At 36.5% G+C, this 20,009-nt stretch overlaps 4 protein-coding genes across 7 annotated transcripts; 1 reads left to right on the forward strand and 3 right to left on the reverse strand.

The window, feature by feature from the left end:
* Window positions 1-46: 46 nt before the first annotated feature.
* On the reverse strand, window positions 47-2,044 carry LOC140809094 (heterogeneous nuclear ribonucleoprotein 1-like). Its single transcript, XM_073166578.1, has 2 exons — window positions 1,660-2,044; window positions 47-1,104 (listed from the first exon to the last, which is right to left on the reverse strand). The coding sequence occupies exons 1-2, from the start codon at window positions 1,882-1,884 to the stop codon at window positions 226-228; spliced, it is 1,104 nt and encodes a 367-aa protein (XP_073022679.1). The 5' UTR covers window positions 1,885-2,044; the 3' UTR covers window positions 47-225.
* A 658-nt stretch (window positions 2,045-2,702) lies between these two features.
* LOC140808661 (lariat debranching enzyme) lies at window positions 2,703-9,964 on the reverse strand. 4 transcript variants are annotated; one of them, XM_073165811.1, is made up of 11 exons: window positions 9,806-9,964; window positions 9,439-9,608; window positions 9,118-9,240; window positions 7,770-7,927; window positions 7,332-7,453; window positions 6,819-7,012; window positions 5,767-5,949; window positions 5,548-5,666; window positions 5,355-5,473; window positions 3,708-3,821; window positions 2,703-3,039 (listed from the first exon to the last, which is right to left on the reverse strand). In XM_073165811.1, exons 3-11 carry the CDS (start codon window positions 9,238-9,240, stop codon window positions 2,960-2,962), a joined length of 1,212 nt encoding a protein of 403 aa, XP_073021912.1. In that variant the 5' UTR covers window positions 9,439-9,608; window positions 9,806-9,964; the 3' UTR covers window positions 2,703-2,959. The 4 variants fall into 4 exon arrangements, with proteins under 4 accessions (XP_073021912.1, XP_073021909.1, XP_073021911.1 ...); XM_073165808.1 differs by having other exon boundaries at window positions 5,333-5,473; window positions 9,806-9,963; XM_073165810.1 differs by having other exon boundaries at window positions 5,333-5,473; window positions 9,118-9,287; window positions 9,806-9,963.
* A 173-nt stretch (window positions 9,965-10,137) lies between these two features.
* On the forward strand, window positions 10,138-14,575 carry LOC140808662 (phosphoglycerate mutase-like protein 1). The gene is made up of 10 exons (XM_073165812.1): window positions 10,138-10,417; window positions 11,323-11,384; window positions 11,463-11,570; window positions 11,828-11,907; window positions 12,107-12,269; window positions 12,576-12,654; window positions 12,977-13,061; window positions 13,194-13,313; window positions 14,120-14,164; window positions 14,252-14,575. The coding sequence occupies exons 2-10, from the start codon at window positions 11,325-11,327 to the stop codon at window positions 14,340-14,342; spliced, it is 831 nt and encodes a 276-aa protein (XP_073021913.1). The 5' UTR covers window positions 10,138-10,417; window positions 11,323-11,324; the 3' UTR covers window positions 14,343-14,575.
* A 1,574-nt stretch (window positions 14,576-16,149) lies between these two features.
* On the reverse strand, window positions 16,150-18,939 carry LOC140809145 (transport inhibitor response 1-like protein). Its single transcript, XM_073166639.1, has 3 exons — window positions 18,210-18,939; window positions 17,487-17,988; window positions 16,150-17,404 (listed from the first exon to the last, which is right to left on the reverse strand). Exons 1-3 carry the CDS (start codon window positions 18,752-18,754, stop codon window positions 16,643-16,645), a joined length of 1,809 nt encoding a protein of 602 aa, XP_073022740.1. The 5' UTR covers window positions 18,755-18,939; the 3' UTR covers window positions 16,150-16,642.
* Between the last annotated feature and the right edge of the window lie 1,070 nt (window positions 18,940-20,009).

The raw sequence follows: 20,009 nt of genomic DNA on the forward strand, positions 1-20,009 counted from the left end.
CAACAACAATTTGGATGCTGAATTGATAACTATTAACATTAAGAAATAAAGTACTGAAATGTTTATGGAATTCAAAGGAGTCCAGAGGAACAACATACACCAGTTGAAGTATAACAGCCCCAACCCATCCCGTGAAAACTTCATAGCCTGTGATTTTAATAATCAAGTAACAAGTAGTCAACTAGAATATATAGGGCAAGACTTGTTATTGTTTTTGACACTCTGTTAGTTGGCAGCAGCTCCAAGGCCTCTACCAGAACTGAAAGAATAGGAATCATCTACATTATTCTCAACAGCGTGAGAAGGCATCGATTCATCTGTACCTTGAGGGTCCCTGTTGCTAAATTGAGCAGACTTCCCACTAAATCTGGTGTCAATAAACCCATTATATCCATTCCCTGTCAGACTGGTGACACCAGTCCACCCATTTAAAGGCATGGGATAAATAGGAGGACCACTTCCATAGGGCAAAAAACTTGTCCTAACACCAATCATCGCATGACTCCAAGGGCTTCCGGGTGCAATTGGAGGGAAACCATAACCGATTCCTCCATATCCTCCAGGTGGATAACCACCACCTAACATTCCACCTCCATACACGTATCCCGCCACATTGCCATATCCAGAGGGGGAATACCCGAATCTGGTATTGTTAAGAAGGTAATTCCCTCGAGAATACGAACTATCAGTTTGTCCTCTTCCATTACCTATCCTTCCATTGAAACCACTACTATTACTGCTATTTCCATCTTTGGGTACAGCCCTTTTCACCTCCACAAGCTTCCCACCCAATTGGTGGAAGTTCTTATGCACAGCCTCCTCAACAGAATCCTCTGAATCAAATGTAATAAAACCAAATCCCCTCGGCCTATGAGTCAAGTTATCGTGCATCACAACTACATCGATAATCCTACCGAACTTCTCAAAGTAGCTCCTGAAATCTTCCTCTGTTAGATCAGCTGACAAACCCCCTACAAAAATCTTCTTGGTCCTAATGTAACTGCTGCTCCTACTGTTACTCCTACTATTAGTTCGACTCAGTGCTCTATCATGCTGATGATCACCTTGTTGTTCACTCTTTGTAATTGCTTTTTTCACATCAACCTATTAAACGAAAAAGCTTTCCACAAATCAAATAAACCCACAGGAAAAAGGTGATATAAGCATAAAACTTATCAACTCAGGGTGATATAAAGCACATGCTACAGTTGCACTTCCAGCTCCTAGAAGTCAGAAGACAAATTTGTATAAGGCCAACGGAGTCGTATTTCAAATGTCCATAATGACACATGCTTGATCAAATGAAATAAAAATAATCACTAGCATGTCGCAAAAACAAAATACGATGAATTCGAGGAGCCCCAAATTAAAACTCTAATAGCCTTTTCAAAAGGAAAGAAGAAAGTCGAAGCAAATCCTTTTAATAAACTATGGAGGCATAAGTAAAAACTTCAAACCTAAGTATGAAAGATTAGAAACACAAGAAAAAGGTGAAATTTTAAAATAATGGACCTGTGTATGAATGAAACAGAAATATACGTTGAAGCCGAAAAATTCAAACTTTCCCTTGTCAATAACCCCAAAAAAACACGTGAAAGCCCGAAGACTACCCAAAAAAAGTAACAGAAACCCTAAAAGTAGAGAGAATGAAAGGCAGACCGTTCTCCCAAGAATTTCATGGGAATCCTGAAGCACACGATGAAAGGCGGAAGAATCGGAAAACGTGACGAAAGCGAATCCCCTGGGGCTCCCAGAAATTCGATCTTTTGCTATCACGGACGCCAAAACGGTGCCGTATTTACCAAAATGCAGTTTCAGAATTTCGTCCGTCGTCTCCCACGAAATGCCACCGACAAATATCTTGTTCTGCTCCGGATCGTCCATTTTCAACAACTTCCACGATAATTGGGAAAAAAGGTGGGGGAAAGAAACCCTAGTGTGGAGAGCTATAATTTATGAGGGACGAAAATTTTGGGGGGAATTGTGATGCCAATGAGGAGAAGAGCTTGGAACTTTCTTGCGGGGAGTCAAGTGATTGCTAAAATATTAATTTTTGTTGTTTTTAAGGTAGCAGAGATGTGGAATTCCATTTTCACCCCTCAACTGTAATTTCTGTTCCTCGAATCTGGTTTTATAATTATTGTGTTTTTTTTAAATAAATAAATTGGATAAAATGAATTTAAAATATGGATGTGATATTACGCAATACGAAATAGACAGAAATCTTACCTGGACAAGAAACTCTCACTAGATTGTTTATTGTTATTATTTTAATATAAAACAGTATAATAAAATGAATTATTTATACATGTGATTTTATACAACAAAAAATAGTTTTTATTAAAATATAAAACTCATGTCTACCAGTCTATGTGTATATAAGGAATAAAAGGGTTATTTAAATATCAAACTTTAATAGACCCAGACTATATGCTATCTGATCGAATTTTAAGATTTTGAGTTTCAAATTACACCCTTGATTACATCATTAAGATCACATGATTTTAATATTTTATTATAAGAAATACCTTCATCCATTTGTGATTTCTAAAAATTATATCATAGTAGTAATTGTTACAAAATATTTGACACTTCAACTATTTAATTTAATTAAAGCTTTCATGTGGTCCAAAAACATTTGTTAAATTTGAATGAAATTCAAAAAAATGCGTCTTTCAGTTGTATTTATTTCCTATTGTTAGTAAGTTGAAGAAAATTTAACATATAATATGGTAGAGCGACTCAGTTTATCAATAAAGGATGCATGCAGCTCTACTGTTGCACATATGTCATCTAAATTTGTGAATTCAAAGCACTATAATGTTTCTGAACTACGTTCTGCAGCATTCTCCTACCTTTACATGTTGCAACATAGCTGGCCTTTGAATCTGAGTTTGAACGTCTTTCTTCTTGAGGAATGAGGCTGATGAATTTACCAGGAAAAAACTGTAAGGACTTCCTAGGTTTCTTCATCAACTTCGTCTTCATCCTCATCCACATCATCGATAGGAATGTCTTCACTACGAAAATCAAGGGAACCTGCAGTTGTACAAACAACAAGATAAAACTTTACCGGGGGGAAAGCATGAGTTGTTGCAATATTGAGGCTGCCTGATATGTTCTCAAAGTAATATATCATGCCTGACGGAAGATTATAATTGTGAAGGCGTATTAATCAAGCCTTGTGGCTAAAAACAACATAAAAGATACGAAAAATAAAACAGAAGATTGAAAAGGAACTACAAACATGGTCAATCTATTCAATCCTAAATGCGGATTAAATGACCGGTGATCGATTGATTTTATCGAACTATCACAGTAATAATTTTAGTTGTGAAGGTTGGAAGCAAAATGGATTCCAAATCTTATTCATGATCAGATTTGTGCTGGATCTTGTTATACAAATGTCACTCAAAAGTCGATGTTCTTTCGCATTTGGTTTTCCTTCCCCCGACTCACTATTTTCTTTCCTTTTTTTTTATTTTTGAATACCAGCTATTTTTTATTCACAGGCGTAGAATCAAGTCAAGGACAAGTCGCCATCAACTCACTTTCTTCCTTCCCAAACCAAGGAGCCAAGCGGATCATTTTCGAAAGAAAGGTTTAGGCGCTGAGTGAAACACGACACCCTTTAAGAAAAGGCAACAAAGCATAATGGATAAAGAAGTAAAGAATCATAGTAATATTCATAGCAAAATATAACTCACCCCTGGAAGGAAACAGAGACGGCTCCTTCATAATGGATGAGTCATCAAGAACATATTGAAGTTCCAAAAGTTCTAAGAGAGCTTCTGTTTGAGGGTTTCGGCAATGCCCTACTTCTACACAGAAAGGAAAAAGGATAAGGAGGCATTACCGCATAACAGAATTAAGTATCAGATTCAAAGTGTAGAGCTTGCATTGCATTATTGAAATTTCATCAGAAAGATAGCAAATTATGAAAATTGATAGTAGCGAGTACGGATAGAATTTATTTGCATTAAAATGGTCACAACCGTCAGCATAGAAATGAAATTAAGAGCACAAAGATAAAAAAAACATTTGTGCATATTCGGCGCAAAATGATAAGAAAAAAGGAGAACTCAAACGCTTAAAATTAAAAAAAAAATACATATGTTTCTGATACAAATTGAATTGCCCAGAATCAAGGAGAAAAACTGCTCCAAGAAGTATGGATCAGAAAGGCTGCCCACGATATGACTCTCACACAAGATAACTAGGTTGGGTGACTTTTCGATCCTTAGAGAGCCAATAGGTAAGGTTAATATTAATTACTAGGGCTGTGATGCAAGGAATTAGGCTTCTAAACTATACGAAAGACCAATTGACCAGGCCATGAAAGCAGTTGACTGTTAGAGCTCCAGAACACAAGGATTAAATGCACAATCCACTGGTAAGTATATGGAAGTCAATAAAGTTAGGGTTAGATAGTCCGAAAAATCTATATTTGTCTTCCTCCTTTCTAATACACCTTCCCCGAATCAAATTAAGGTTGCAGGTGTTTAAGAATTGTCTTCCTCCTTTCAAAATACACATTCCCCGAATCAAATTAAGGTTGCTAGTGTTTAAGAACGTGTGGAGATATATGAATCTTGATTAAAGATTAAATACTCAAGTGCAAGAAGATAGAAAACACAATCATTTGTGAGATGGGCACAAAATTATGAGTGATATGTCGTCCTCGCATTTGTGCCAAAACAAGCATCAAACTTGAGTATACATATATCTATCTAAGGAGATTTAAAAATTTGTACTCCATTGATTTGATGATATTTTAGTTTAATAAGGAAGACTTGCATGTGGTCACCTTCGGATTCACAAGACCAAAAAGCATGATGGCCACCTAACACTAAGAGTCCTGGGTAGTAAGCATAGATTGTTTTATATTGGTCCATTTACTAGTTCATTAACTTACGATTCATGGTTTAAATTGCATTATTTTTTTTCGTAGAATACTTCGAAGAACATCAAAAAACTTTTTAAATTACTCGTTCATGAGTGGTAATATAGTTCCTATTATGCGATCATTGTTTTCAACCAGTATAGACAGCTGCATCAATTAAAATTTTGGCTTCATATCGAAGTTAAGAATGACACGTTCATTTGGTTCATCGTTTCCTCATCATAAAGCGCTTACGCCATAAAGATAGCAAGATTTCTTTATAGACCTAATACACCCATGTTTCCAGTTTACATAAGACAATCATCCTGATATTTATTTAGCTAAAACCTTATGTTTCCATCCGTAAAAAATTGCTTCAGGTAAAACGATAGTTGCTTTTTGTGGAACAGAAAAGTGAGTGATAACCACATCTTAAGCGTAAATACTCACCGAAAGGAAATCTTTTTGAAACCAGGTTGACCAGGATTATAGCACGGCGCTGACCGAACAAATTCAAAAGGTTTACCCCCTCTCGTTCGCAGCTTATTCCTAACGAAGTGACGACAATCTTGTATATCGAGCTTAGCATCACTAAAATACAAATAATATCAATAACAAGCAAATATTTGAAAAATTATTTAATAATGTGAAAACAATAGCAGCACCCAAAATTTGCACGATATCTAGTCCTGGGAAAAGCAGGGTTAAACTTCCTGGTGATTGCAAGCCATTCTTCATCGTACTGAAGCTCATAAGGGCCCATCTCTGATGGAATGTCAACAATCTATAACAATGAAAGAATCCAAAGTTAATGAACTTTCTCAACTTGTAACTGCAGAAAGTATCTGTTGTTAACAAATAACAATACAGGATGAGTAGGCAACCTGCAAAAAGTTCCGTCCAGGGAGGCACTTGTCCAGTGCAAGAAATTTTGTGACAGAGCCATTTTCCCCATGTTGAACAAGAGCAGAGAATTTGCAGTGTAGATGGGCAGAAAACCAGTGAAAAGGTCTCAACTTGTCCAGCAATTCCGCGGCAGCTCGATTTCCCAATGTTCCTTCTCGAATCTGAAAAATAAGAGTAAATAGTAAAGGTGACCCAAAACTTATCATTAACTCATCGTCTTTATATGGTTATAGAGGATCAAAAAAATCAAGAGCAACAAATTATTTCAACTTACATTTTATTTGTAAGAAATGGAATGAGAAAAACAATCTTCCGGTGAATACCAGCACCAAAAAATTTCGGAAAGTAGTTGATAGGCAGAATATAAGTTATACATGAGCATAGGCTGAACTTTCGGCACTCAATATTCCCTGATGAATTATCTACCACCACATTGATCACGAGGAAGATCCTGAAGCCGCACCTACAAATCTCAACTTACTAGGGTTTAACACTTTAACCGTATAGTTCAAAATCATGCACAGCTAAGACTTTTATACTACTGGGTGACCCTGCACAGCCTTAATCGCACTATGGTTCAACAGATACAATGTCCTGATCAATATGCTTGTACAAGAAGGCCACGGCATTCTCAGGTCAAGGTTTCCGACTATTTCATGATAAAATGCACTTCAATCAACTTCTAAAGTGATGGTTCCTTTGCTCCATTTTTGTTTGAACTTTTGATTGAGGGAAGTACACAAAACATTTAAAACATACAGAAACACAAGTACATGATTAGGTGTCAAAGTCATTACCTATTTGTGACATGGGCACTCGAGTTAAAAAGACACAGTGAGTTTGTAGCATAAGCATAAGTGTTACTGCACTCCAGAAGCGGTCAGAGATATCGATTATTGAAAATAAAAAAAAAAGTAAAAACTGAAGCAACCCAGTAATTACAAAAAAGAAGTAATTTGAGAAAATAAACATTTATAACTTCAGTGGGAAGTAAAAAATTATTGATCATCAATATTGTAACCCGCATTACCTCTTGTTCAAAGAACGGCTTTCGACGTAGAAGGTTCTGCAAGTCTCCACAAGAGGTAATCCCAAGTGGCCAATCATGTGACATAAAGATGTCAATAGGTTCCTCAATTTGCATAAGCTTGTAAAAATCAAACTCACGAACATGGTATATGGACCGGATGTCTTTTTCATTGTAAGGCAGCTTTTCATAGTGCCCTGCTAACATAATGTCATTCAAGAAATTACAAAGAGACACCAGCAAAAACTAGCCAAACAACAATAACAACATACTCTAATATGGAACAAGACAATTGATAATTGGTGCTTCAGATAAATTTCCATCTCAAATAGCCCGTATTAAGACATTAATGGATTGTTATATCAAGAAGTTGAAAAGTTTCAAACTGCAACATCACAGAAGCATCAACATATACAGCAAGAACTCCTCAAAGGGGATCTCTAACCGACCAGTGAGTACTCAACTCACAATACCGGGTGCTCTATAACAGACCAGTGAGTACTCAACTTACAATACCTGAATAGTAGTCATGCCTATTATAAATTCCAGAGATGCCACCGATACGAACATTTCCAAACTTAACCACCCCCGCCATTCCAAGAAAGTATATCTGTGGTGCAGCCCATCCCCCATAGTATCTGCGAGTGGAGTTAGCTTGTCACATACTACAGGGCAAAAATTTCGGGGAGAAAAATGGTGATATGAATTTCAAACTGTCTAGATGGAAAATAACATTGTCACTAAGTGAAGTTCAACTTCGACTAAACAAAATCGCATTTATGCTTTTCACTTCAAAACATGCATAATCCACCACACCGTATGAAGAGAGGTCGCATGTGAGAAGCAATGTCATCCAAAATCATATTTGTTCTACTTTAATACATAAGAAAACATGTCAAAAAGTATTTCATGCACTGAAAAAAAATTGCAAGCACACATAAATTATTCGCTTACAGTTCCCACATATAATTCGACGCCTCATGATTTCCCCCAATGAATATCGTCGGAATTGGGGCAGCTTTCTCCCCTGAATAATACTTGTGAAATGTGTTCATGTGCCGATACTTGGCAGGCACATTTAAGCTTTCTAGATCTCTTTCATTCCTAATAGCCTGTTGCACACATTATATAGTTCGAAGCAAATTTTTTCACATATTAGTAAGAAAAAAACTAAAAAGTTACTGAAATTTATCAATTTAAGCTTTTCCCCACCCATACATTTCTCCAAAAACTCTCCTTGACGACAAGACACCAAACAAACAGACATTAGACAAATGAAACAGGAGTGATGCACAACGCAAGGAGTGTGTAAGAGACATGAAGATAACAGAGGCGAAAAAGACAAGAAAAAATAAGAAAAGGTGGTTAGCTTTGCTCCAGAAGAAATGGTCTCCAGAGTTGTGGCATCTTGCGCAGAAACATGCAACGAAAGAAAATGTTGTGCCATCTATTTAACTAAAAATATGAAACTAGTTTGAAATCCTCAGTTCAGGATTAGATAATATTTAATTCAGGTATAGTTTGTTTAGAAGATATTATAAGACACCACCGAACTGAAGGTTTCAACTTGTCCAGGGTCAAGATACATAGAAACTCAACCGTTGTGAATAGAGTAATCATTTCAGAGAAGTGTGCACCTCAACCGTGAATCACTCGTTTTGGTTTGCCTTAAATCAGAATATGAATCCAAGGAGTGATTCGACGTAATAATTGCTTTTTTTTTGTTTGGTTGAAAACAAATGATTATGGGCTTTATTACTGTTCAGTAGTTTGTAAAGTACACATTGGATGATTTGTAATTCAATTCCTTTCAGATGCCAAGATTCTAGAATGTTAGGAGCTAGTTCCACCCTGTTCTAATAAGGTAAATGCACCATCTTAGACTTTTCACATTCAACAATTGAGATCACCAGCAATCATCCTAGCAAGTTGAGCTCCTAACATCTATTGAAGTTCCTAGATCCTGTGGGTTCAAGTTAAACTCATGTTTTAAATTCTTGCGAAATCAATCAAATCAATATCAACTCAATACAACTAATCAATCTTCATGCAGTAAGTATAACTGGATGGTTACAAGAAAAATAGATACTTAACATATAAAATTCTACGCATAGATTTCTACAGATATTCGTCATGGCTTGAGTAGACACACCATTCACGAGAAATCCAAAACAATGAAATACAGTGAAACAAAGGCAACACAAATAAATGCTAAGAAAGCATGCCATCCCAAACTCCTGTAAAATGCATTAAAAAAACCGAAGATTAAAATTTGGGAGAAAAAAAGTATGAATAACTCGACCTGAAAATCCCCACAGCAAATGAGAAGATCGACTTTGATCTTCTCGACTTCTTGGATATGTAAGAGAGTTGCATAGACGTTGTCCAACTCTCCATGCATGCACCCTTCTACAGCAATTTTCATCTACGATCACCAGTAACTTTTAGCGTTTAGGGGTGTTTTCTCCGCTACTTCAAATTTTGAAGCCGCGATTATTATTACAGTTATATGTAACAACATTGTCGATTATCATACAGTTTACACCATGAACTACAAAGAAGAGTCGTACCAATTGGGCAAAAATAGATTGAAACTGAATTAACCAAAGAAAAGAAAGCAAACCTCTGTTGCGAGGAGCTCCTGGGATTTAACTCCAAATTTGTGCCGAAGCCTGATTTTCACGTCTGCAGAACACCTTAACTAAACGAGAGCTGGAATTCTCACTCGCGAAGTCGCCGGTGAAAGGTTGGAGGAAGCCCGGGTGTCTAACTGCTAGCGGGCCGGGTTCCAAGCTATGTAGATAGGGAAGAACATATTGACTTCCATTTTTTAATCCAGCTCAATTAGGATAATCCTTAAATTTTATATACTTCAGTTCATAGAGTATCGGTTCACCGATTTTTTTTTTTAAAAAAAGACGAAAAAATGCAGCTACAAATCAACACAACATAAATATCGAGAAAGCGGGAGAGGAAAGAAAACAGCCAACCTGTGGGACGTTAGGGTTTAACGAAAGGAGAAGCGTCGTAGTTGCTTGAGTCACGTCGGACAACCTTTCTCCAGCCAGGAATCGGGGAAAGCAGCGAGCCATCGGGAGAAAGGATGGGCCGACGGGTTAGAGGGTTTTGGAGATTGGGCCTGATTGAATTTAGTGTTTTTGGGCTACAATGTTCAGTGGCACAAAACTAATACGTAGTGTTTTTTTTTAAAAAAGTAGTGGCCCACTTGGTTGCCAAAACAATAGTGCTAACCTACGACACGTACCCGGATACTTAATAATCCATCCGAATATGCCCTTTTTGCTTTACGAGGACGCGTGGGATTCGTAGAAGAGAGACAAAAAGCAAACAAATACACGGCGCTTCATTCGGCAACTGGCACACCAGAAACGTCGGCCACAGATTTTTTTATGATAATAATAATACTGATTAATAGAATCCCTGGGTAGTTTTTGAGGTCCCAACAAGATCCAGGAGAATTTTTTTTCATCCCTCGATAAACTTAAACACAAGGATAAACAAGCAACGACAACGCATTTTTCCGGGCTGTGCTGCTTCTGGGTCATTTTCATCTCCGGTTATTTCCTCTCCGAGCTGCTTCGGTTAGTCTATTTTAATCTCTGTATTTTTTACAGCTTTCTTGTTTGCTCCTCTGTTTATGTGTTATTCGTGTCATGGGCATGCTGCGTCTTTTTGTACGTATTTAGTATGTGCTGATTTTGCTTTTGTGAAAGATTTGTGGATATTCTTGATCTTTTTGGATATGTTTCATTTTCTTGTTTTTTTTGCTCAACTCATAAGATGATTGTCTCATGTTTCACGCTTCTTTATCTATTCCTTACAGAAAAATTAAAAAACATGAAATGGATATCGCCACTAGAATTGTTGTTTCTCAATGATCCAGCGCACTCCTTGCTTCCTTGATCTTTCTGTTCTAATTTCAGATAAAGATTTTCCGATCCATTAATAAAAAAATTCAATTAAAACATCAGTATGACCGGCTTTGTTCTTGGTGCTTATTTCGTACTAACACTGTAAAAGTAGTCATTAGCAGAATTGTTAAGAGTGCTGATTCTTGGCCACAAAGTTAGAGTAATATGGCTAGGTATTGAACGACAAAACATTAAAGAAACTGAAAATAATATTGATTGAAATAAACTAAAATTGTTCCCAGAGATAATCATCTGTACAAGCAATAAAATTGCTCCCCTAGCCACTGCTAGTTTTTTCACCCAACAAGATGAAGAAAACGACTGAATGAATCCTAATCTCGCTCCTCCCTCGCATTTTATATACCACTCCCCCATTTCTAGATTCTTCCTAACTAAATAAGGCCCAACACTTTAGGTCCCATAATAATAAAGTCCCTAACAAAAAATTTCTATTTTATGCAGTTTTCCCCACTTTTCATTGGATACATGCACTTTTCCATGCATCCAAAAGAACAGCAAGATGTGTTAATATGCTGATCTTCTCCACTGATGTGTGCTTTCTGTATATGTTGCAGATATGGATGCTTTACCAGGCCAAGGCTTGTACCCTTTGCACCGATGCAAAACTATTCATTTGGTTTTCATTTGCGCTCTCCTGTTTTGTTTGTAATTTGCACACATTCAGTTGTTTGATTATAATGTGCATATAATTTAGGTGAGACATGCTCAGGGATTCCACAACGTGGCTGGAGAAAAGGACCACAGCGCTTACTTGTCTCCAAAGCTCTTAGATGCACAGCTTACACCTCTTGGCTGGAAACAGGTGATCATAACTCCCATCATCACCATAGATTAACGTTTTCAGTACATCAACAAACACTACGTCAAAAAAGTGTAGGATGGTTGGCAGCTTTTATATGTTAAATGTAGTCAATAAGCTCGTGGTTAGGTTTTAGTTAGATTACAAACTTTTCCATCTGTGCAGTGTTTTTAGAATTTTCATTTATGGTCTTTAAATAATCGACTTTACCATTTTTGTAAGAAGAAAAGTAAAGGAATGATTTATCAGTACTGTTACAGGTTGATCATCTGCGAAAACATGTTCATGCATCCGGCCTTTCTGATGGAATCGAATTAGTTGTTGTTTCCCCATTGTTGAGGTGAGTACTTTGGGTTTCTGATCCTTCTTCTTATGCTGCTATGTATCTGATATATTATTTTCCTTTATTTGGCTCCACTTCATGATTGTCTATTAAGCAAGTTAAACTTATCTGAACATGATGCTCTGTATTCTAAAAAGATTTTGTCTGTTCATTATTGATCTGAGAATGAAGGGAACTTGCGTATAATTCATTCCAGGACTATGCAAACGGCTGTTGGAGTATTTGGTGGGGAATCCTATGTTAATGGAATTGCTGAACCTCCACTGATGGTAGAAAATGCTGGAAACAGTAACCGTGCAGCGATTTCAAGTTTAAAGTCTCCTCCATTTGTGGCACTGGAACTTTGTCGTGAACATATGGTACAAGATTTCTAATAAATATTTTTAGAAAAAATAAATCTATCTGGTGAAGTCTGTATTCTGCACCATAAGTCGGCCTTCCATGTAAAATTTGTTGGGTGTCTTTATTACACACTGTGTGACATATCAAGTTATTCCAAATATGCTAATCGATTTCTCATAAAACAATGGATTGATTTTCCCTTTTTTCTATCAATCTATCCGGCAGTAGTTGAAGTGGAACTAGCCTTTACATACAACCCATTTTTGCTATGGAATTATGGCTGTGTAGATGTTGATTACAACTTGTATCTTAATATACCCCAGGGAGTTCACTGGTGCGATAAGAGAAGAAGCATAAGAGATTACAAGCCACTGTTTCCGGCAATCGATTTTTCTATGGCAAGTACACCAATATTCACTTTTATCTTTGTACTATCATTTTTTTGTTATGATGGAATATGCAACCGCTATCCTTCAGTGTACCCGGTGTAAATCTCCGGGTTAACACAATAGCCTGCAAACCATGGTGGCCAGGTATACCGCACAGGCCACTATGTGACAGGCTCGTACTGAGAAAAAGTGATGGTAGGGGAATAAAACTCCTGACCATTGGTCAATTGTTCACCTATTCACCAACTCAGACACCCCCGAAGGGACAACCACCGGCAATTTATTTTGTTTGTCGAGTTGTTTATTCTTTCACCTTTGTGCTTCTGTTCAGATAGAAAGTGATGATGATGTGCTGTGGAAGGTTGATGTTAGGGAAGCCGATGAAGAACTTGCTGCCAGGGGACTGCAATTTTTTAACTGGTAGCCCCATTGTTTATATGCTGAATTTCCATTTTTTATTTTATAGTCATACAATTGCCCTCAATTATCGAGTATGATGCAAAATTAGTTAACGATAAAACTATATACTTATAGTTTTTAAATGGGTTGCAGGTTGTGGACACGGAAAGAGAAAGAGATAGCTGTGGTAACTCACAGCGGATTCTTGATTCATACTCTCAATGAGTTTGGCAATGATTGTCATATATCTCTGAAGCATGAAATATGCAGACCGTAAGTGTCGATTTGTTTCTTGCTTTATCGTTGAACAATCACCGAGAAACGGCCCTGTTTTGCCAGTTGTGTTTTCCTTCTTGTGTTTTTCTTGTTGCATAATGTTTAATTCACAGTTGTTGGCAGCCCACATATCATGCGTTTAGGCAAAGGTTTCATGCAACAGTATTGTGCAAACATTCTATATGATGGCTTTTGATGGCAAATAAGTCGAATTTGTTATCACTTTACTTTATGAAAATGGTCAATCCAAGTTGCTAGAATAGTTTATGAAACAGGGCCACTCACACCTCTTCCCCAATCCAAAATGGGCCAGTGTATAGGGTACAATGATGCTTTGTCTATGCATTTAGAAACTAGCCAAGGTGAATCCCTTTAGTAAAGTGTGTACCTTGGTCATTAATCACGAAACATCATTCGTTTTAAAGGTTCAACGTACTCACATGCAAGTTAAATATATGTCTAGTGAATTCAAGATTAAATACAAGGTAATTGTCGTTTATTTTTGCTTATAAGCTGATGAATATTAATTTTATTAACACTCAATATGTTAAATACAGTAGCCATATGTGATAATTTTTTTTATATACATGGATATCCATATTCTAGTACATGTCATTTTAGTAAGACGTGCTTTGATTGCATCGAAATTCTATAATACCCATATGATAATATTTCTGTTCTATTGCTGTTATATTTCTTGCGCGTGGAAATTACTCCTGAAAGTTGACTTCCTATAGTACAGCCATGTATGTTTGTTTAACTTTGTTTCACGGATGAGTAACACTTGCAAGTTATGTGCTCAGATTCACCAATTGCGAACTTCGATCAGTGGTCATTGTTGACAGAAGGTACACAATCTTATCACGTTCTGGAATCCTCTTGCATTTGTCACATTCTCATGGTTCACGTATCTTCTTTTGATGTCCATTCTGCAGAATGATCGGTTCGCATTCTTCGACGACTGATTATCCTGGAAAAATTCCTCGTGGACCTGACACTCCTAGTGATGACGCTGATGAAATATAGTCTGATGCTCTTAACTTGTTATACAGTTCTAGTAATTTGAATTTAGATGCAGCTGTAGAATAGTTGGGGAAGTCATTTCGTCTATCATTGTCCTGATTTTCATTGAACTTCAGTTGTTTGATGTTTATTGCTCCTGTTTTGTTTTTTATGAATACTATAGAGTTTTGTACTCATTTAGAATTGATAAATTAATTCGAACGAGTTACCTGACTAACGAAATTATTTATCGTTTATGAATTTGGGTGAATGATAAATTATTGAATTCGATTATCGATGGAAAAAATTGAATTAAAAGATTATATATATATATATATATATGAAGAAAGTACAATCACTTTGGTGGCGCCTCTTCTTGGTGGCGCCCCTTCAACTGAGACGCCACCTTAGGGACTTGGCAATTGGCATTTAGCAATTGATTCCAGTGAACTGAATTCTTTTGATTCGATGTTTTTCTTCTGCTATAATTCTATAAATAGAATTTTCTTCATTTTATTCATTTGTATTGAACATATCATTTTCTCATCTTCTCATCTATCTATAAGTTTAGTTCTATAAGCGAATTTTAAACATTAGTCTTTAAAATTCAGATTTTCAATATATAAAATCTTTAGTTTAGATTTTCTAATTTTATTTGCTTAAACTCAAATTTCTGAATTAAATTCGAGAATTGTCTTTCATATTTTGAGTTTTTTGAGTATTTGCGCTTAAATCCAAGTTTTGCGAGATTTAAATTGTTTGAATTGGATTTTTAAATGTAACGCTTAGAATTCGAAATTGGAAAGTTTGTTACGTTTTAAACATTTCAAAGTTCGTGTGACTTTAAAATTTGTAATGTTATTGTTTTGAATTTGTTTTCGTTTTATATTGGGAAACGAATTGTCAACAATTGTGAGCACCGAGGCGGGACAATATCGTTATAAAAAAAAAAGAGTCAAACTCTTGTCTCGACTATTTTCTCGTCGCCATTTGGTTCATCCGTTTGTATATCATGATTTCTCAAGACAAATACTATATATTAATTACACCAACAAAACTTGGTCTTGTGTCCCTAATGTTTTTATGCATAATTTTCTTGTCGAATGTATGGAATTTGTTATATGTATCTTGTACTGACAACCATTTGTATGTCTTCATGAAAAGATGTATAACATAAATCTAACGAACTGATATTGAATATACGAAATTAATTTAATAAGACTTTAAAAAAATAAGAAAATAATTTTTGAAGACCGAATTTATTATAAAAACAAAAATTTATATTTCAACATAATTAATAAGTCTATCGTCAAATGCTAGGTTTGGAAGTTTAAACAGGGAAATATATCTCCATGCCGCCCGCTCGAATTTTACCCGATATTCAAAAATATAAAATTTTCATGTAATTAAAAGCGGCTATGAGATTGTAATCTACTTGTATTCAGAAACCTGACCTCGTAATCCAATTTGACGTCTTCGCAATCTACTCAGATTGCAAAGTTTCTTTTTGAGATATTACAACAATGTGGCAAATTACGATCATGAGAGTAAGCGCAGGGTTCTCTGGGGAAGAGCCCTAGCGATAAAAGCGTCGGTTAACTAAGCCGTTTATAAATGCTCCATACCCCAACTATTGATTTACGTTGTAGTTTATTCTTTGCCTCCAAACCATATAGGTTCCAAATACTTGCACTTCATCAAGTTTGAATAGTGTCGGAGGAAATCACACAACACAATTTACAGATCAACATATAGAACATTGGATGGCAGAGATTGTAACCCATCATATCAACAGAGGACTCCTGAACTGCTATTGAAAGGAAGAAAAAAGTAAGACGAAGGCACTCACATTCATATATACATGTTGTACATTTTATTGCCTTATTTTATATCTAATAATAAAGAACACATCTGAATATAACAATGGCTTTAGTCTTGAAACAAATGAAAAAAAGTAAAGGATCAAATCCCCTAATGAATGGACGCAAACTCTACAAGTCATGTTGATCAATTTTAGACCTCCAAGATGCAGAATCATTACATCAATCACTCTTCTCCAATTGCTTCTCTCAACTCCACCAGATTATGGTGTCCCACCATACCATAAGAGATGTGGTAAAAAGATAGATCAGATAGTCGCAGACCTTGTCAATAGCTATGCTGCGTTTTCAAACTTTACCACTCTGGCACAGCAGGTATGCCACCCTTTCGAATTTGAGGGCTTAATCAGCAGTAAATTGTACTCTGGATTAATCCTCATCAATCAAACATTATTGCTGCACTCAAGGACAATTTCAACTTTATAAGTTTTTATAATGTAGGTGTCACAAAATACGCACAAACCTCGGCGCATCAGCCCTAGGCCCTTCAAGAGATCGATACATGTACAGTGTCTCCACGTACTCGCTCGTCTCCACCTTATCCTCGTCCCTACTAATCACTTCCAGTACTAGGCGGGGTAATTGCCGGGCAATTTGCTCACAAGCTTTTTGTGTTACTTTACAAGATGACATCCACAAGAATCTCATGTTGTAATAATGATGCAATCCAGCCTGTAACGCTAGATCTCCAAACGGGCTATCCCTAATTTCAAGTTTCTGCAACACAGGACACCCCTCCAGCACAGATCTTAGACCCAGGTCGCTGTTTCCGGCAAAAGCAACAGACAATGTTCGCAATAATTTCCCATAACGTCCAATATAATTGAATGCTTTGTCAGTCAACAGACCAGATACAGCAAGCCGGGTGAGTTTTTTACAATTCTTGACAATGGCTCCAAAACCTTCGTCCATTGCCTCACCGGTGATGGGGTCGGGTCTATGAATTCCAATTATGCACAGACGGAATACTTCAAGTTCGGGACAGTTAGTTGACATGGCAATTACGGCTGCATTGGTCATTCGCTGGCAAAAATATAAGACAGACTGCAATTTCCTACAACCTACCGAAATGGCCAGGAGACCAACTTCAGTCACGGGGCCATCTGCATCCTCCGCTGCATCAGTTGGGAAAACCCGAATTTCTAGGAGGTCCTTGCACGTTGCAGCAACAGCCTGAAGCCCTTCATCAGTAACTGAATCAAGCACCTGCGGGAACATAAATATAATTTTAACAAATTGAAAATAATCTCAGATTGGCAGTTGACATGCCAGGAAAGAAGCCACATACCCAAAGTGATTTGAGTTTGACGCAACAATGTATAACCGACTTCAGTTGTTCTGCATTGATGTTTGCATAGCTAAAGTTTAAAGTAACTAGGTTAGCACAAACGGGATTCAGGGCAGTGAGATAATCAGGAGCAATTTCCTTGAAACCGGATAAACAGACGAGTGATTTACAAGCAGCAAAGGCAGATGCATAATCTGGTTCTTGTTCACCATGGGCAACAATCTCCAAGGGGCTAAAGGAGCCTGTTCCAAGATGGGTCAGCTGCGGAGCTCGAACCATCAAGCTATAAAGCTGTCCTATGGTAATATATTCATTTAAGCCAAGTTTCCTCAATGAAGGTGATCTGATTACTAGACGCTCCAATGCCTCAAAGTTAATGGGAGATGCAACACAGTCAAAAGTCAAAGACTCAAGTCTCGTTGGGTAATCAGGAAAACATGAAATCCAATCCTCTTCATCGTCCGAAACATCACAATCAATAAGATCAAGAACCCTGATGTTCCTGGGAGGGAAAAAATGAAATTTCGTCACTTTTCTCACACAAGAAAGAAGTTCTGTAAGAGTCATAAAACATACTTGACTTAAATTGAAGCTAACAAAATTAGAGCAAAAAGCATACATCTTCAGCAAACAACCAAAATATTGAATCTTTTTGACAAGACGATAATTTCTAAGAAAAAATTATCACGATCCCCATCAGATCTAAATTACGAACCCACTGACCTGCACTCACTGGCAACAAACGCAAGCCCACTAGTTCCAAAACCTTCACAACAAACCAAAACGATGTCTTTCAGGGTGGGGAAATAATGAGCCAAAAACGCGAGATCATCATCCGTAACGCACATGCGCTTCAAGTACACCCTCTCAAGCCCACGGTAAACATCGACCATCGAAACCAGCCAAGGAGCAAAATACGCACCCCAGTTCCGCGGCAACAAACTGAAGTCAGAGAATCTGGGCTTCCCTTTTATACTCATCGACTTAACCTGCCTGAAACGCTGAGTGACTCGTTGTGGTGAAACTGAGTAGCAGTTTCCGATAAATAGCTCGGATCTGGTAAGAGCCTCGGCACGGTACCAAGATTTGCAGACGAGGGACGCGGCGTTGCGATCATGCCTGGAGGTCAAGAAGCAGAGTACGTTTTCCAGTACGATTTCAAGAACTTGATCTGGGCTGGGCGTCATTTGAATAGGCAGATCCGGTGTCGTCTGCCCTTTATCTTCCAACATTTCACATAGATTACTGTGTTCCCAGCTTCCACTCATCACTCAGTGAGTAGGCGGCAGCGTCTGCTTCAACTCGGATCAATCAGCATGATTGAAGACAACCGCTCTCCCCATCCCCAACCCAAAGCAAATGGGTTCCATCATCAAAGTGCACATATACTTTCCAAGTAAATAATCATTTTATAAAGTATTTTTATTTTTAAATTGAGGGGCCGGTTACTATTCACGCTATTCTCAGAATAACCATAGAAACTATTGTGCTTCAACAGCATGATTGGGGTTCTCCAGCTTTTATATTTAAATCTTAAAAAAGAAATTCGTATGAGATGGTCTTATAGGTCGACCTCGTGAGACCGTTTTTCGACCTGAGATAACTCATAAAAAATATTATTTTTATATTAAATGTTATTAACTAATCTCATGATTATAGATTCATGAGATCGTTTAACAATATATTTATTTTAAATTTTATATGTGAATTTTTTTGAGATATTACAAAAATTACCTCGATAAAGCTTGATATTATATAATGGTATGTTTCAATATTATTTTTAAATCCTAGTTATATTATGGTAGATAAACTATAATTTATTGAAACTTTTACATATGAATTTGATCAAATGTCTTATTATGCCATTGAAAATAATATTAACTTTTTATTTATTTAATTAAATTAATAATATGAACAAAAATAATTCAGTCGATTACATCGTTTATGTATTGATCATGTACTACTAGTTCTATGGTAAAGTCAATGCTATTCCATCCTCTAGGGCTAAAGACGGAGCTAGGGCATGGGAAGGGATGGGTTCCACCGCCCCTCAAGTTCCTCTCGTAGTAATCAGTAGAGGGGGTAGTGATGGCCTGATGGGGTAAGGGCCACCCCTACTCTCTCAGATTTTTTGTGTAGTTTTTTTTTTTTTTTGAAAAATTTATTTATAAAAACTAATTTAAAACATTACTCTTAAAAATCCCAACAAATCTTTATATTAATTTTTAAAAAAATTGATTATTTATTATTGGATATATTTAAACTTTAATAAAAATTTATATTTAAGTTTGCTTATATTTATATTATTTTAATATAATAATCATTTTATTTTATATAAAAAATATGATCGACGTGATTAGTTTAAAACTTTGGTTTCAAGTCAATCTATCTCAACTGGGAAAATTATTTTATAATTTTATAAATTGAGGTTTTAGAAAGAAAAGTTGTGGAATAAACTTTTTAGAAGAAAAAATATTATACCAAGAGTTACTATGTTTTTTATAATTGTTTTTTTTTTTAAAA

The sequence above is a fragment of the Primulina eburnea genome, chromosome 13, assembly GCF_022965805.1.
Source record: "Primulina eburnea isolate SZY01 chromosome 13, ASM2296580v1, whole genome shotgun sequence".
Classification (NCBI taxonomy): Eukaryota; Viridiplantae; Streptophyta; class Magnoliopsida; order Lamiales; family Gesneriaceae; genus Primulina; species Primulina eburnea.

Coding starts and splice junctions, on each gene's coding strand:
- LOC140809145 (XM_073166639.1), bottom strand. CDS start 18,754: ATGAGTGGAAGCTGGGAACACAGTAATCTATGTGAAATGTTGGAAGAT. Junction 17,989..18,209: donor TTTGTTGCCAGTGAGTGCAG/GTCAGTGGGTTC, acceptor TTTCCCTCCCAG/GAACATCAGGGTTCTTGATC. Junction 17,405..17,486: donor TCAAACTCAAATCACTTTGG/GTATGTGGCTTC, acceptor ATGTTCCCGCAG/GTGCTTGATTCAGTTACTGA.
- LOC140808661 (XM_073165811.1), bottom strand. CDS start 9,240: ATGAAAATTGCTGTAGAAGGGTGCATGCATGGAGAGTTGGACAACGTC. Junction 7,928..9,117: donor TTTGCTGTGGGGATTTTCAG/GTCGAGTTATTC, acceptor TGTGTGCAACAG/GCTATTAGGAATGAAAGAGA. Junction 5,950..6,818: donor AGCCGTTCTTTGAACAAGAG/GTAATGCGGGTT, acceptor CTTATTTTTCAG/ATTCGAGAAGGAACATTGGG.
- LOC140809094 (XM_073166578.1), bottom strand. CDS start 1,884: ATGGACGATCCGGAGCAGAACAAGATATTTGTCGGTGGCATTTCGTGG. Junction 1,105..1,659: donor ATGAAATTCTTGGGAGAACG/GTCTGCCTTTCA, acceptor TTCGTTTAATAG/GTTGATGTGAAAAAAGCAAT.
- LOC140808662 (XM_073165812.1), top strand. CDS start 11,325: ATGGATGCTTTACCAGGCCAAGGCTTGTACCCTTTGCACCGATGCAAA. Junction 11,908..12,106: donor GTTGTTTCCCCATTGTTGAG/GTGAGTACTTTG, acceptor AATTCATTCCAG/GACTATGCAAACGGCTGTTG. Junction 13,062..13,193: donor GGACTGCAATTTTTTAACTG/GTAGCCCCATTG, acceptor AATGGGTTGCAG/GTTGTGGACACGGAAAGAGA.